Source organism: Ovis canadensis, chromosome 11, assembly GCF_042477335.2.
Source record: "Ovis canadensis isolate MfBH-ARS-UI-01 breed Bighorn chromosome 11, ARS-UI_OviCan_v2, whole genome shotgun sequence".
NCBI lineage: Eukaryota > Metazoa > Chordata > Mammalia > Artiodactyla > Bovidae > Ovis > Ovis canadensis.
The window spans coordinates 21,827,948-21,844,642 of NC_091255.1; the positions used below are offsets into that span (position 1 = coordinate 21,827,948).

Sequence of the window (16,695 nt, forward strand, 5' to 3'; positions counted from 1 at the left end):
TAACAGACCTGGGAGGGTTTGCTCTGCTATTGTGAGCAAGCCTCCCCGACCCATGGCCAGGGAGTCTGCAGTTCCTTGTCTGCCCGCCCGGAACAGAGATGAGGCCCGTCACTCCATCCAGCAGCAGAGCCATGAGGCCCGTCACTCCATCCAGCACAGCCAACGCGCTGCTGTCATCATTTCCCTCCTTGAAATTATGAAAACGTGCCTGATTACTCCCACTGTGGATTTCAAGCAGCTGCAACATGCTGGGCTGCTCATCTCATGACAGGCCTGGGCCCATACGTTACCTGCCTGCACTCATCCCAATCGGAAAGTTTTAACGCCAGTAAAGTATCAATGCTTAAAGGCCCCAGCAGCATGGCCTTACCGTACACGCTCAGCAGGCACTTTATCCGGCTGAGCATCCGTGGGTCAGTATCTCTGGCATGACTTGGCTCACTAATTGTGTGTAGTAATTAGTCTATCTTACAAAATCTAAATGACTTGTTGGGAAAGTTTCATTCCTAACGTATCGGATTGCTGTTAAGGCCTCCTTATGTGGTGGTGCAGCAGGGCCTGAGGGTGAGCGGGCCGCAGGCTGATGGATGTGAGCCTGAAGCCCAGGCTTCGCAGATAATTCACCTCGTGAGCGGCCTGGAGACGCCTCTGCAGAGCAATTTTTTTTTTTTCCTGAGGCTTTGGAGTATACTAGTGATAGCCCCGTGGGCTGGGGTGGCCTGCTGGACCTCATTTCTGGAGAGCCGCCCCAGCCCTGATGCCCATGTTCCACCTCACCTCCTCCCTTCTTGGCCCTAAATCAGAAGTTTGGTGCCCAAGACTTGTTCACGGGAAGCTTGGGGACAGTGGAAATCAGATGGCCCTATCACTGGTGCTTCTTCCTCTACTGACTTCACGAGGGCCGCCACTGGCCATTGGTCTCATTTGGGAATTCAGAAGAATGGATTTGTAGTTTCCTGGGTGGTAAGGGAGCACCATGGCATCCTGGATCTTGGACAGATTAGGGCCAAGTCAAGGGCTTCCCTGGTGGCTCGGCAGTGAAGAATCTGCCTGTCTCCAGAAGAGTCCCCAACGCGGGGGACTCGGGTTTGTTCCCTGAGTCAGGAAGATCCTCTGGAGAAAGAACTGGCGACCCACTCCAGTGTTCCTGCCTGGGAAATGCCATGGACGGAGGAGCCTGGTGGGCTATAGTCCATGGGGTCACAAAGAGTCGGACACAGCTGAGCAACAAGGACGACAAGAAGGCCGAGAGCTGGCTGAGTGCACAGGGCGCCCGGCTCCACCGTTTCTGGCCGCGCTATTACTGGGCCTGCCTTCTAACACGCCACGCTGAGGCGCCAGGAGGAAGCCGAGCGCCAGACACGGGCTGGGTCCTTCAGTGCCGTTAAAAAACGCCCTGACCCTTGTGAGACAAACAACATCCCTATTTGACAAGTGAGGAAAGGGAGGGTTAAGTACGTCCGAGCCAGCAAATGGCAAAGCGGGGATCCAAAAAGTGTTAAGAGTCCAGAAAACATGTCCTTCTCAATTTCTTCTACTGGAGCTTGGATGGGGTTGGGGGTGGGGTAGGAAGTCAGCCTGTCTGAAAAACCACACCCTTTCCACCATGGATCTGAGAGTCAGCAGAGGAAAAGTGCCCATGAGACACGTGTGCCTTGCTCTGACAGCCAGGCTGAGCCGAAGCTCCCGTTATCTTTTCCGGGAACCGTGGCGATGCTTCTCTTCTCTTCTCCCTGCAGTCACACTACGAACCGTAAACCCTACTGTTTCCTGCAGTGGGACTGCCCCTGTGGATTCAGAGTCCCATAACTCATGGCAACTGATTCCTCTAAGAGAGACAAAAGAACTCTGCTCCTCAGTTACACAGCATCATGGTGTCGCTGTCCCAGAATCTCTTTTTTCAGGACTAAGATTTAAAACAAAGAAAAGAAATTTCTATGAGAAAAAGAACGCACAGCATGGCCAACAGACGCCTACACCAAGCATCCCTCCTCACCAGCAACCACAGTAAGGGTCAGAGGGGCCAAGCCAGGCCCCAGACCTTGAGCGACAAGAGCGTACAACACCCACCCCCGTCTGAAGAGCCGAGGGAAGGTGAGGGTTTTGAGGTGCTCCCTCATTCCCAAGCACCGAACAGGCTTGGCCCCTCCGAGGCAGCCACACGGCTTTTCAACAGGGCAACACTCTCTGCTCTCAAGGGCGCTGCAGATTTTATCACCTGCCTCGCACTAACCCAAGTTCTGCTGAGCCCGCAGAATCCGGAAAGAGGTTTCAAAGCCGCACGGAGGGATCGCCCGCCCTTCCCCTCTCTCTCCCCCTGCCCTGAGGGCTCCGGGGGATGCTGTCTTCTGTAGATGGGGGAAGTGATACATTTGGGTCCCGGAGCCTCTGGTCTCCCCTCCTGAGCCGGGGTATCTTCTGCACTTGACCTTCAGCCAGGAGCATGTGCACATGGGCAGCTGTTCCCTCCATCGACAAGAGAGGCGTGACTCGCTTCCCCACCAGGCCGCCCCCTGGGGGGAAGGGGGCTGAGGCGCGCCTGGAGGGCCTGTCACTGGCTTCCCGCTCAGAGGGGGCCTGCCTTCCTGCACCCTTGTGCCCGCCGCGGCCACGCACGGCCGTCAGTGACTAAGGCGGGAGGAAGGCCCTCTCCCGGCGGCCACCTGTCTGGCCGCTCCGAACTGCACAACCACCTCTTATTTTACACTTGCGTGACTTTCAATGCCAACTTCCGCACAAAGCTGCCAGTGGCCACTGACAAAATTGTCTCAATTATGATGCCACGGACTGACCTGAACCTGAACCACAAGTCGCAGAAGGCTGTGCTCCCCGGCTGCACATCTGAAATATTTACCCAAGGCAGCTTTTCAGTTGTGAAGAAATGGGGGGACTTAACACAGGAGGGAATCTTAGAATCACCCCGACCCACTGACTTTAAAACTGACAGCAGGCCTTGGAACTGTTTCCTGGGAACAGTCATCGGAGCCCTCAGGTGACACTTCCCGGGAGGAGGCCAGCGTGCCTGCCATCCGGCCCTCCAGGCAGCCCCTCAGCAATGCTCTCAGCCAGCAGTCACCAACTGTTTTCCATCACACGGCTACTGGGAAGAGAGAAGTGTATTTCCAGCACGTACTACCCATATGCTGATAAAGTATATGTATGATGTTTATGATTCAATCCAGATACTCACTATGAGTAAAGGTTGACTGCTTTTCCTTAGTAAGAATAAACAGAAATAAAAGTTCTGACTTTTCCTGCCCATCCTCCCGTGGATGGTCTTGTGCAGCCCACGGTTCCAGAGGCAGGAGTGGGGGCCTGGCTGTCCCGGCCACAGCCCCGGGGTAGGATTGCTGGGGACGCGGGTCCTGACCTCAGCCCCAGGGAGGACTGCTGGGGACGCGGCTCCTGAACTCAGCCCCGGGGAGGATCGCTGGGGACGCGGCCTCAGTGGGCGCTGCGCCCGGCCCGCCCCGAGCCGTCACCCACCGGGAGCTGCCGGACCCGCGGTTCCCTGCAGGGTGGACCTGAGATCGGGAAGACCTTCAGCGGAAGCCTTCGTGCCGTGTCAGGGTCCCGCCCCTCAGCACCACCCCCGAGGGGGTGGCACACCTCACACAGGTCCTGCTGCCTGTGAGACACTCAGTGGCTCCTGCAGAGCCCAGGACAGCCCAGCCCCTCCGCACGCTCCCCCGGCCCATGCCACCCCGGCTCTGGGCCATCCTGAGGTGCCTGCGGTGCCCCACACGCGGCAGCCCCGCCATCAGGCTTGGAGCGAGCTGCTCCTCCTGCCTGAAACAGTCCTCCCTTCCCCCAGTCCGGCTCTGCCTCTGCTTCCTTCCTACCGTTTTCAGGTCTCTGCTGAGACATCACTTCTGGAAATCTTCCCAGACTATGCCCTCCCTTCCCACAGAGTGGGTCAGACTCTGTGCTTTGTGAAGCCCCGGGTTTGCCATGGTTGATGTCGGCCACTCTTGTGCGTGACCTCCTGAGGCCTCAGTCACTCTGCCTTGGTGGTGGGCTCAGCGAGGACGGGAGCAGTGTCTGCCTCTCTCCCTGGCCGGCATATACTGATTGGAAGCATTCAGGAAGGTTTGCTGAATGACTGAATGAGCTGCAAGGAACACCCGACCGCCCCTCTCACAAGCCGCCAGGACGTGTTACTGTGGGGAGGACATAGGCTGAGGCCCGTGCCCCCTCCCCCCACGAGGCCCAGAGACTCTCAGACGCCAAGCCGGGCAGTGCTGGGGCGGGGGTGAGGAGCAGCGTGAAGGTGCCTCCGGGGGCGCCCACCTACCTTCACAGTTCCCTCCACCTCCACAAACCAGCGCCTTAACATGGCCTGGATCTGGCCATCAGTCAGCTCCGGGTTGGCGTTGTGGATTTTCTTCTTGACCAGGTCCTCCAGCAACAGCCGCCTCAGCCGCCAGTAGAAGAAGGTGCGTGAAGTCTTCCAATCCAGGATGTCCTATCCCGGGACAACAGTGAGCTCAGTCCCCTGAGCTTGGTGCCCAGGCGGGAGGCACTCCACAGACACAAATCCTACTCTCCACTAAGTGCCTCGGAGACCTGAGAGCCGGCCGTGAGCCCCCAGCCCCTGCAGACGTCTTCCCAGTTCAGAGCCACAGCCCCGAGCAACCCCAATCGCAGCACCGTGCAGGGATGGGCCTGGCTGACGGCAGGCCCACACGTGACCGAGAAGTTCTGGGGCTGGGGGTGTCTTGAATTCCTAGATAGCCAGCGTGTGGGACTGGTTTTGAGCAGATAGCTCAACTTGCATGCAAGTTTTGGGTTTCCCTGCTGGCCCAGATGGTAAAGAATCCCTTGCAGTGCAGGAGACCTGGGTTCCATCCCTGGCTTGGGAAGATCCCCTGGAGGAGGGCACTGCAACCCCCTCTAGTATTCTTGCCTGGAGAATCCCAGGGACAGAGGAGCCTGGCAGGCTACAGTCCACGGGGCCGCCAAGAGTTGGACACGACTGAGCGACTAACACTTCACTTTAAATGAGGACTGGCTGCTGCTGGACTTGACCCTGGAGGAACCCACAGCCTGAGGACCCCTGGGGCAGCTGTTCCCAGGGCACCACGTGGGACTCAGTTTCCCGTCAGTAAAATGGAGCCCGCCTCCTGAGTCGTCCCCGGGAACCTAAATCATGAACTGTTTTAGGACGGTAACAGGCATAGCAAAGGGACGAAGAGAACACGGTCTCCTCCACGCACGAGCCGACAGCTCCCTGCGAGGGAGCCCGCGTGCGCGCGCGCCAGGCGGACACGGGCCAGCGGCGCGTCTCTCACAAACCGGTCTCAGAAGCGGGGCCGCATACTCACATTAATGACCCCCTTCTCCTGCATGCGGCCGGGGGTGTCGTGCAAGTCCGCAAACTGCACGGCCACCTGGTGGTAGATGGGAAGGAGGAACTCCTCCCGCTCCTTCAGCTTGCTCTCCAGCTCCTTCCGCTCGGCTGCGCTGAGCTCGGGGGTGCCTGCAAGGAGACAGACCGTCAGGGGCGGGGGGCCAGGAGCCCCTCCTCGGGAGCGGCCATGGTCCTGGGGGGCTCGGGGGCCGGCTCTCTGCTGTCTTCCCCGCCTCTGCTGATAACTGGACCCTGCAGACGCCAGACCTGCCGTGGGGCCCTTGCCGGTGGGGCTGACAGTCATGAAAGCAGCCTCCGGGGGCCCACACCCCAGGCAGGTGCCAACCACCTCCTGGAAGCCTCTCCCCACCTCACCAACAGGAGGCCTCTGGTCCCCTTGAGGGACATTGTCCCGCGCCCGGCGAGCAGCCCCAGAGCCGCCGCCCCGCCAGGAGCCTGGACCAGCTGCGGTCGCCCTCCGCCTCTGCACACTGACCAGCAGAGATTCCCTCCCCACGTCCGGTCTCCTGCGCACCCCGCCAAGGACCTGCTGTCTCCTCAGAGCTGGGAGCTGCCTGGCTTCACAGCTCTGAACTCACACTTGGATACTCCTAACCTGAAATTTGTCAGAATCTACCCCAGTGAGAGCCTGAAGCACATGTCTCACGCCAGCTCGGTGGATTGGCCCGCCTCCTCGCCTCCTGCCTGGGCTCTTACGGCCAGAGCCAATCACCGACCGACCACCGTGACAGACATTCTAGTTCTTGGGCTAAAAGAAGAGGAGAAAAGAGAATGGCAGGGGGCTTCCCTGGTGGTCCAGTGGCTGAGACCATGTGCTCCCAATGCAGGCGGCCCAGGATTGATCCCTGCTCAGGGAAGTGGATCCCGCATGCCGCAACTAAGACCCACCCGTCACAGTCAAATAAATAAAAGACAGTCCACAAACCCTGCCTCAATCACCCAACTTACAAGCACATGGCACCCTCACTCAATAGATGAGACCATGGAATTACTTATAACAAGGAGCCTCCCGCCCCGACTCGACAGTATCCCAGGAGAGGAGCTGCTCCGTCGTACTTTTTCCCTAATGACTCTCAGAATGAGACTTGCAATCGATACCGAAAATTTAGCTGTCTGCCTAGCAAGGAGGCGTTAAGTCTAGCTGAAGGAGCACTGTTGGCGACAGCCGGAAGTGCTTGGTCACCAAAGCTGACAAACAACTGCGTGACCACAGGCGACGGCACACAGAAGAGGAAGGCCTATTTCAAGCATGTCCGTCTGGAATGGGCCTCGCTTTTTATGCCACTATGAATCACAAGCCGTAAACAGCCTTGGGCTGCTGAGCGAGCTGCAAGTATCATCCATAAACACATGTTAATAGAACAGGGGTGGAACTCTAGTACCTAGTTTCAGTTTTATGAGGTTTTTGGATACCCAAGTCCACTCATTTTTTTCTTTCTTTAAATCCACCGCTGCTTTGAAGCTGTGATGAGCAGTGGGGAGGGTGATCCTTCCTTGGGCTCTCACACTGACCGATCACACTGGGCCCCTGACCCTTCAGCAGCCTTCTTTCCAAAGCAGGAACACGGCATGACAACAGCGGGCCCCTCACTGTGAGACGAGATGGAGGCCCATTCATTCCAGTCTGGAGAATTCCTGGGAGGGGAGCTGACCAGCTTCTGAGATGAGACGGTCACAGGTATAATATAGGGAAGCAAAGATCTTTTCTTCTCCAATAAGAGGAACCAAGAGATTCCTTGGAGAAATGGTTGATTCCAGGGCTGGGGCAGGAGAAATATTAAGATGTACCTGGAATGTACTGTCACAAAATGTGGAAAAGCATTCAAAAACTGACCGGGCACAGGAGGGACGTCCCTGGCGGTCCAGTGGTGAAGAGTCTGTGTCTCTGCTGCAGGGGGTGCAAGTCTGATCCTTGGTCAAGGAACTAAGACGCCACATGCTGTGTGGCCAAAACAAAGAACTTCTTTAAAAAAAAAAGAAAGAAACTTTACAGTGGATTAACCCAGTGAACAAAACCTTAAGGAGTCAAAGCTGACCAGCACCAGGAGCAGGACAAGCTGACGTCACGTGCCTCCTAACAAGAGCCAGTGTGAAGGTGTTCCAGCAGGCTAAATCTGGGACAATTTGAGCATCGGGCTGAATATTTATGGAATTAAATAAGAACCTGTAAGTCCCCCTGACACACGTAACTGAATGGAAGAGAAGGGGAAAGAAAGCCCTCCCTCTCCCCAGACCAACAGCTGATAGAGAAGGAATGGCAGAATTAGAAAATCACCGCCTTACAGCCATCACGCTCACTGATTCTGTCAAGAATGATCACTGGACACAAAAACTAGTGCGTGCGCGTTTGACGAGGAACAGGATATTCACATAGTCTCAAAGTATCTCCTTACAAATCACTTATCAATTACAAAGGGGGAAGATGGAAACTTTACAGTGGATTAACCCAGTGAACAAATCCTTAAACAAGTTGTCAAAGCTGACCAGCACCAAGAGCAGGACAAGCTGACGTCACGTGCCTCCTGACAAAATGTCCTGAGGAGGACATGGCTTCACTTTTGCAATATTCCTGCCAAAAATGCATAATCTGAATCTAACCCCAGGGAAGTGTAACACAGACCCAAATTGTGGGACATGCTATAGAGAGTGACCTGGACTTTCTAAACAATGTCAAGATCATGAAAGACAAAGCAAGGGCAAAGAACTATCCCAGATTAAAGGAGACAAAATCCTGGAGGACAAATTGCAACATGTGCTCTGAGATTAGATCTCAGATCTGGAACAAACAAACAAACAAAAAAGCTAGACGGCCGTAAAGGACATTATTAGGACAGCTGGTAAAATTTTAATATGAATCATGGGTTAGATGGTAGTACTGGATCAAAGTTATAGCTTCTGAGTTTAATAAATGTATTGTGCTGATGTAAGAGAAAGTCTGTTCTTAGAAACATACACTGAATATGTATGGACAAAGGAGCGTGATGTCTACAAATGATCTCAGACAGTTCAAACAAAACGCGTACGTGTGTGGCGCAAGTGAGCGAGGCAGCACGTGCGTGTGAAATGGTAAAGCGAGTCAGACAAGATGGCAACAGCAGGTGAACCTGAGAAAAGGGCATCTGGAGTTCATTGTACCATTCTTGTAACTTTTCTATAAAATGTTATCAAATGGAAAAAATTAGAAAAATAAGCGCCCCCCCCCAAGTTTATCTTGGCCCCCTAGTGCGTATGATCAGTCACCCAAAGCTAATTCATACAGGGCACCGCTCTAAGTGCTTTTCATCCATTAACCTGTTTAATCCTTACAACAACGTTAGGAGGCTGCCATTCCTATTATCCTCCTCTTACAGGTGAGGAAACCCAGGCACTGCTTATTTATGTGACTTATCAAGGGCACAGAGCTAGAACGGGGCCAAGCCAGGCCCCGCGTGCAGCAGCTGGGCTCCGGAAGCTTTTGCACATTGTGCTGTGTGTGTTCCTGGCTGATGTGTACATGTGTTTTGGTGGTGGTATCCCTTAAAACCTTAGAAAAGGCTAAATCAGAGGACAGCAGATTCCTGCCTGAGGAAGCTGAGGCGCCACTTCAGTCTCATTCCACAACCAGAGCAAGACAACGTGGCCAATAAACCCCACTCTGTGAGTGGCTAGGACATCGCCCCCTGTTACAGGCATACCTAGAGAATACTAAAAAATGCCGAAACAAGTACAAAAACATCAAATCATAACATCAAAGGTCACTGATCACAGATCACCATGAGGAATATAATAATAATAATGAAAAAGTTTGAAAATGCAATAAAGCTAGGTATACCTGTAATTGTACTTGTTATGGTGAAATCAAGTAACGCTCTCAAGCAGGAGTGCATGCCACAGGGAAATCGCTGGTGAAAGGAAGAGTCAATCGAAGCAGCAGACCTGACTTTTTGTCTTATTTTAAGAAACTGCCACAGCTGCCCCAACCTGCAGCAGCCACCGCTCTGATCAGTCAGCGGCCATCAACATTAAGGCAAGACCCTCCACCAGCAAAAGGATTATGATTCGCTGAAGGTGCAGATAAATGGTGAAGACTTTTTAGCACTGAAGTCTTTTTAAATTAGGGTATGTACATAGTTTTTCAAGATAGTATATATAATGCTACTGCACACTTAACAGACAACAGTATAGCAGAAGCATACTCTTCTGTGAACTGGGAAACCACAGAAGTCACGGCACTCACTTGATCAATATTCACTTTATCGTGGTGATCTGGAACTGTGGCTCAGCGGTCAAGAATCTGCCTGCCGATGCAGGGAACAGGGTTAGATCCCTGGGTCAGGAAGATCCCTGCAGAAGGAAATGGCAACCCACTCCAGTACTCTTGCCTGCAAAATCCCACAGACAGAAGGGCCTGGTGGGCTACAGTCCGTGGCTCTGAAAAGAGTAGGACACGACCTAGTGACTAAACAACAACTGGAACTGAACTCACAAGACCCCTGAGGCCCTACGAGACCAGCAGGGAAGATCACAGCCCTGCTGGGGGCCCAGGGATGGCAGGGCCGAGCACGCGACTGAACAGGGGCTTCCAGACCCTCACAGCATGCCCCCCTAGGTCAACAGCATCCATTCTGATACGTGCCCCGTGTGTAACACACACCATTTATTGAGCATTTCCCGTGCGCCAGGCGCTGCACTCCGTGATTTCAGGAACACACAGCTCAGAAGTCACCACAGCTCAGACTCGGGTCTGGTCAGCAGCTAACACTGTGGCTGCCAGCAGACCACCTCAGCGTTACTGAACGCCTTCCACGTTGCTTCAGGTCCACCATCTCTAATCCTTATACTAACCCAACCTTACAGACAGGGTCTGAGTACACCAAGGCTCTGAAATGTGACAGAGACTTGCCCAGCGGCACCCAGCTCTTAGGTAGAGAAGTCAGATTTACACTTGGCTCTGGCTGTCTTGGAAGCCTGTACGTTAAATAGTACCTAAAGTGGCTAAGCAGTGACCACAGGAGGGCAGTTGGCCAGAGTCTGGTCCAGTGTTAGGCGGAGTTAAGAGCACAGCTCAGCACTGGGTGCAGAGTGGGAGGACTTCTGGGCTTAGGAACAGGGCATTCTGGGAACAAGGCCTTGGAGGGATAACTGGCCCCTTTACCAGCAAGAGGGACAAGAAGGCCAGTTCCCGGACTAACGAAATTCTCATCCACTCAGTCAAGCTATTCTAGAGCTCTGAAAGAATAATGAAATAAACCCCCTCCGACAGCCTGGCCCTCCGGAAACTAGGAGGATCCCAGAGTATCCCCCGAAGCCTGCAAGGTCTCATTCCTTTGGCAATGCCTCTGATTATAGGTCAAGACCTACCTCCCCAAAAGCAGCAAAGCAAGGCAAAGCCATTAGTAGAGAATGCCCGTGAGAAAGATGAGTGTACCTAAAGAGGGGAATGAAAGATTTTCTCAATTTTATTTTCTGCAAATAAAAAGGCTGCTCTTCAGCTGGTTACACACCCTTGTGCAGCACACGGGGCCCCCTCTCCTTGTACAGCAAAGCAGCCAGTCCCGGTAATGATTTAGGGGAGATTAACAAATATGTCAATGTCTATTTTCTGCTTAATTTAAAAGCGGCGTCTATAAAGATTTTTGACTTCTGAACCCTGTTCTCCTGGAAGAAAGGAGGTAAGAATGAGGAGGGGGATAAAGAGTGATTATCCTATCATTGATCGTTTGTCAGGAGCATTTCTTATTCACTGGACTATTGTAAAAAGCTAAGCTCTCGATCAATCCTGTAAGCTCCCTGTACAATTAAATATCTTGGAATGGTTTTCTTTCTTTTCTACCCAGATTGCAGGGCCTCAGGGTTTTTAGGGAAGCAAGCCGGCATGTGCGCATGTGTTTAAGAATATGCCTCAGAGACGAAACTCATTCTTTCTAGAATCTTACTTTAGGACAAGTCTGAAATGGGAAAAGAGAGGTAGGTCACTCCCATGTCCTTCCTTCTTCCCCAAAAATGGAAAACCTAAAAATCCAGCCTTACAATGAAAAATGTTTAAAGAGGGACTTCCCTGGCAGTCCAGTGGCTAAGACTCTCAATGCTCGGGGCCTGGGTTCAGTCCCTGGTCAGGGAACGAGAGCCCGCATGCTGCAGCTAAAGATTCCACGTCTTGCCACAAAAATCAAAGACTCCGTGGGCCCTAGCTAAGCCCTGGCGAGCCAAATAAGTAAGTAAGTATTTTTAAAAAATGTTTAAAGAGTTAAATTCAAGAAGAGATATTATTAGTGTGCTCTGATGAAAGGTAACAGTGTTGAGATGCTCCCATCCACTCATGTGTAAGCACTGTTCATCTCTTTTCATCTTCACGACAAAAGGTTGCTGTGACTTTATCGACGGGGAAACGGAAGCACACAAAAAGTGAAGTCCAAGGCCACAAAGGCGGAAATGGTGGGGCTGGATTTGCACTTAGGCAGTCCAGCTTCAGAGTCCATACTTTTGAAATGAAACAAGTTACACTGACTTGCAAGTGTCCACAGGACGGCAGCCCGTCAGGTGTCCCCCTGGGGCCAGGACAGAAGGGAAAGCCACCTCTCTCCGCCAAGAGGTCAAAGCTGAAGAGAAGTTTCAGAGGAGAACACTGATTTCAGCAGCAGAGGTGTTTCTACTCGGCCTTGACCCTGGGGGAGGCTGGAGGAGGCCGACCTTATCCCAGGCATGAGCAGACCATCCTATGGAGTAGGATTTGGTGGGGAGGGTGAGACTTTCAAAGCTCATAACAAAAGTCAGAGTGGTAGGTTAAAACTTCTCCGCTCAGCCAAAGGCACTGGGTGACCTTGCAGAAATTTCTTTCCTTTTCTGAGCCCTCTCTCATTTATGGAACAACCATCCTAATCGGGCAAATAGGAAAAATGTTTTATAAAAGAATGTGATACTGAAGAATATGTGTTCTTTTAATTCTTAACTTTTTCTTTTTTTAGTTCTATGAAGAAGCCTGTGTAAATTTAAACCCAATTCTAACTTTTATGGGCCCTTCTTCTTCCTCGGAAGAAAGCAATTTGCTTTGATTGGTTAAATACTTATAATGCTAGAGAAAAAGGACTAGATCACCCTCCCCACTAAGCTCCTGAATATCTCAGCTCTGAGAACACACACCCATTCCTCAACCTGGAGACTAAAAAATCAGCATAAAAAAAGACTGGAATCTTATTAAGATTCAGAAGTACAACCGTAAGTAGCTGTTTAAAAAGATCTATGTAACCCCATTTTCTATGCTGAAAGAAATTTCTCTACAAAGATAGTAAGATAGGATGCAAAGGAAAAAAAAAAACCACACCACCAACCCTGCAAAACGATTTCTGTACCCATAACGGGTGTGCCTTTCTTTACCCAAAAGCATTCTTGAAAAACTGTGTAAATCAGATCCTGTTTTTAATGCCTTAAGGGAGCTATTTAGAAGGAGCCCTGCAGTGACTCCTTTGGTAAAGCAAATAATCCTTTTGTAATGGGAATAATTTCTCCCAATGTATCTTTTTTTTTTTTCTTAAATCCCATTTTCATATATCTGCTTTCCTTCAGAGGGAGCTATACCTATCTAAATACAGCTGTATTTGCATATTGATTTTAACAGCAACCCTCTCAAGGGACATTAACCCTGAGGTTCCTTTTAGTGCTCTGCTAAGGTGTTAGTCCTCTACTGTTCATATTTTTAAGAATCCTTATAGTCAACCCAGAGATTTCCAAGTGGGACTAACAAACAGATATTAAATATATTACTTCCCCTGAAGCCTTGTCCTCTGGACCGCCCTGCACACATCCCACACAGAAGGCTCAGCAAACAGCGCAGATTCTCTGAGTTCTAGTGGCAGGAAGCCTGGCAGTCTGTTTTCTTTCTCCAGGTTGCTCTCCCTAAGGTGGAAGGACAGGGATCTGAGTCACCGGGGACCCAGAGGGGAAGAGGGTCCCTCTGACAAGTTCTGACGACAACCTTGGGCAGGCAGAAGCTTAGGTTCAGTCTAACAAAAGGCCTGCTGGGTCCCTCCAGCCTGATGGACTTGTGACTCACTCCTTCCTGGGAAGAGGCAAGCCCAGATGCTTCAACAAACAAAATCCGATTAACAGATCACACCAAAAGGACCCCTTCTTCCCAGAAGAAGCTGTCACGACTGCACTAGACTGAATGAGGCCAAAGAGCTTCTGAACCAGTGCGATGAGGTGGGTTTTAAGCTGGGTCTCCTTCAGAGGGGGTTGCCCTGGTGGCTTAGACCATGAAGAAATCTGCCTGCAATGCAGGAGACCTGAGTTTGATCCCTGGGTCAGGAAGATCCCCTGGAGAAGAGAATGGCAACCCACTCCAGTATTCTTGCCAAGAGAATTCCATGGACAGAGGAGCCTGGCTGGCTACAGTCCATGGGGTCATCATAAAGAGTCAGACATGACTGAAGGACTAACAATTTTCACCTTCACTTCCTTAAGAGGGGAGGCACAATCCCACCCTCGCCTTCATGATTTAACCTTCAGCAGTCTTCCTATCACGGAGACCAGGGCCCGGGGGCCTTGGTGCCCCCAGGAAGACACTCCACATACAGCAGAGAGAGGGCCAGAGGCCACTCCGCAGGCTGACTGGTAGGGCTTCTTTCTTTCCTGTGCTCAGCTTTCCAGGCAGGGACACTGCTTCCTGCTTCAACAGGCCACGGGGGCTTTTCCGCTTACAGCATCCTAAAGAGGACACAAAAGATGGAACAGCACACGGAGCGCAGCGACTCCATCATCTCTGCCAGAAAGAGCAGCTCAGCTGAGTCCCCTTAACTCAAGGACGTGTCCGTTTCCTGCCCTCCTGGTGGCTGAAGGGGAAGCTCAGGAGGGAAGCCGGCCTGAGGATCTTCAGACACGTTGGTCCTCACCCACAGCCACGGTATTCCCTCTGCGCCCGGGGTGCCGCAGGCTGGAAGGCGTGAGGGTGAGGGTAGGTGTGCGTGCAGATCTGGGCAGGGGCAGCTCGCCGGGGCTGCCTCCGCCTGCATCCGATCACCACCCCTGGGGCATGCTCCGCCTCATGGGCACAGCCGGTGCGCAGCATGGCAGGCTGCCCGGCTGTCCGGGAACAGGGCCATGGCCAAGGCGTGTGTCTGGAGAAGAAAGCAGCTCCACCAAGCAGCCCCTAGGTCCGGGTATTCTTTGCACTGAGGACAGGGGCTGGAGGGAGCATAACAGTGGCTTTGCACTTGGACCGGACGGCTTCCCCTCCGCCTAAATTGATTCGTCACTTCCCTCTGAACACAGGAAGAGGGCGAAGATTCGGGAGGACAGTGCATCACGGCATCAAGAGGCCAGGCTGTGAAGGCCGACCCGCTCCCCGGCCACCCTGCCTGTCCCAGAGGTAGAAGGATGTCAGAGCGAGTCAGGCGAGGCCTCGCGGGCTGCGCGCTGCTCCCAGAGATGGAGCTTCATTTCCTCAAGGCAACCAGATGGGAGGACATGCTCCCCTTGGCACTGACTCTGCCAAGCCCCGGTTCCGAGGACTCAGGGTCAGAACCTGTCCAGCAATGCAAGATTCCGGGATCTGGGACGACACCGCATTCTTTGCTGGGGCAATTATCCCCTTTTCCTTCATCAGGGGCCAATCTACATACTAATTTCATACTCTCTGTTGTTACCAGAGAACTGTACACTAGTAATTCACCACCGCTATCCAGACTAACTGGATAAAATGACAAAAGGTCATTTTCTTAAAAATAAAAATCCGAAAGAGATGAAGTTACTGTTCAGTCGCTAAGTCGTGTCTGACTCTTTGCAACCCATGGACTGCAGCATGCCAGGCTTCCCTGAAGTCAGCTGTTCAAAATTAAATTGTTTACTCATTAAGTATTATTAATGTGTAAATACTATTTACGATTTTGACCACCCTCAGTCACCGTGCACTAGTCTAAGTGACTGAACGGCACGCTCCCCGGGCCGAGGCCGACTGGGAAGAGACGGGGAGCACAGGACATCTACTCCCACAGGCTTCCTCCTGAAGCAGGTTCCTCTCGGGGCAGCTGGCTTCAGATCACAAAGGGAAGCGCTCTTGTTTAATTTTGATCAGGCTCAGTATTCAAGGAAAATCGGAGGAAATCCTGAGAAGAGCGGCACACAGGGAACCAGAAATTCCCTTGTGGGCACCAGCGTATATTTTGTATCTTGGGTGACTTATTTAACGCTTCCTTCTGCCTCAATCTCCCAATCTGGAAAATTAAGTCATTTTCACCCATTTTGTAAAAGAAAAAAAAGGCATTCTGGCAGTCTGCTTCTAGGCACAAAGAAAGGAGTCAGAAGCTGATGTGAACCCCAAAGGAGGTGCCTTTGTGACACTGTTCCCGTTACACCGCCGCTGATCTGTCCTGTCACAGCACACCTGAAGGTCCATGGTCTCCCCGTCCGACCGAGAGCACCTGAGAGATGGGACTGCTGCTGCTCCTTCCACATTCCCTTCCCTATGCCACTCGCTCCCAAAGTGGGCCAAAGCCACCCAGAGTGCTCGACTCCAAACGTGGCACCTGCTGCTGCTTCTGACTAGGATGGAGAGGAAAGGATGCCAGTCCCCACATCTGGAAGGTGCTTTGCAGATTCAGAGCAAACGCACACTCATCCGATCCTGACGCTGACCAGGAAGGGGTGGCGGCCCCCACTCTCCGGATGAAAGAACAGATGCTCGGAGAAGTTCAACAACCTTCCTGCGAGCAACACACCAGGACCTGTACACACTCATCTCACTCCACACGCACATGCAGGAGACACAAGCGATATGGGTTCGATCCCTGGGTGGGAAAGATCCCCTGGAGAAAGAAATGGCAACTCACTCCAGTATTCTTGCCTGGAGAATCCCATGGACAGAGGAGCCTGGTGGGCTACAGTCCATGGGGTCGCAGAGAGTCAGACAGCACTGAGCAACTAACACTTTCACTTTCGTTCATTTTTCCTCCAGCTCCACTGCTCGTGTTCTGGGCTGCCCCAGGACAAAGCCTGCTTCATGTTTAGCCCACTGAGGAGTCTTTCTCTTGTGCCATTTTGGTCAAGGTTAAATAAATCTGATTTTCTTCAATGTGGATTGGAAATTGATAATGAGATGATTTGTAACAAATGATTAAATGGCCATCACTTGGGAAGCTCCTCCTTTTCCCCTTCCCACGTTTCAAAAGTTGAAAGGTGCTGGGTGAAGGTGGGAGCGATGTCATTTGCCTCCCAGCCCCACACCCCTCACCCTCCAGCCACTCTGCAAACAGATGTCAGAGAGGATCCCTCTGCCTACCACCCAGTTACTCTGAACGGATGATAACAGCCATTGGGGGGTTAAAAAGAGGCAGTGAACCCCCAGTTAATGA

General features: G+C 52.3%; 1 protein-coding gene across 4 annotated transcripts in view; it reads right to left on the minus strand.

Annotated features, from left to right (window-relative positions):
- ACACA (acetyl-CoA carboxylase alpha) overlaps positions 1–16,695 on the minus strand; it is a 244,316-nt gene that overhangs the window by 6,073 nt on the left and 221,548 nt on the right. For all 4 annotated transcript variants that reach the window (XM_069602731.1, XM_069602732.1, XM_069602734.1 and 1 more), the window contains 2 exons: positions 5,325–5,479; positions 4,295–4,465 (listed from right to left, as the gene is read on the minus strand). In XM_069602731.1, coding sequence (XP_069458832.1) covers positions 4,295–4,465; positions 5,325–5,479 — 326 coding nt within the window. The remainder of the gene's footprint in view (positions 1–4,294; positions 4,466–5,324; positions 5,480–16,695) is intronic.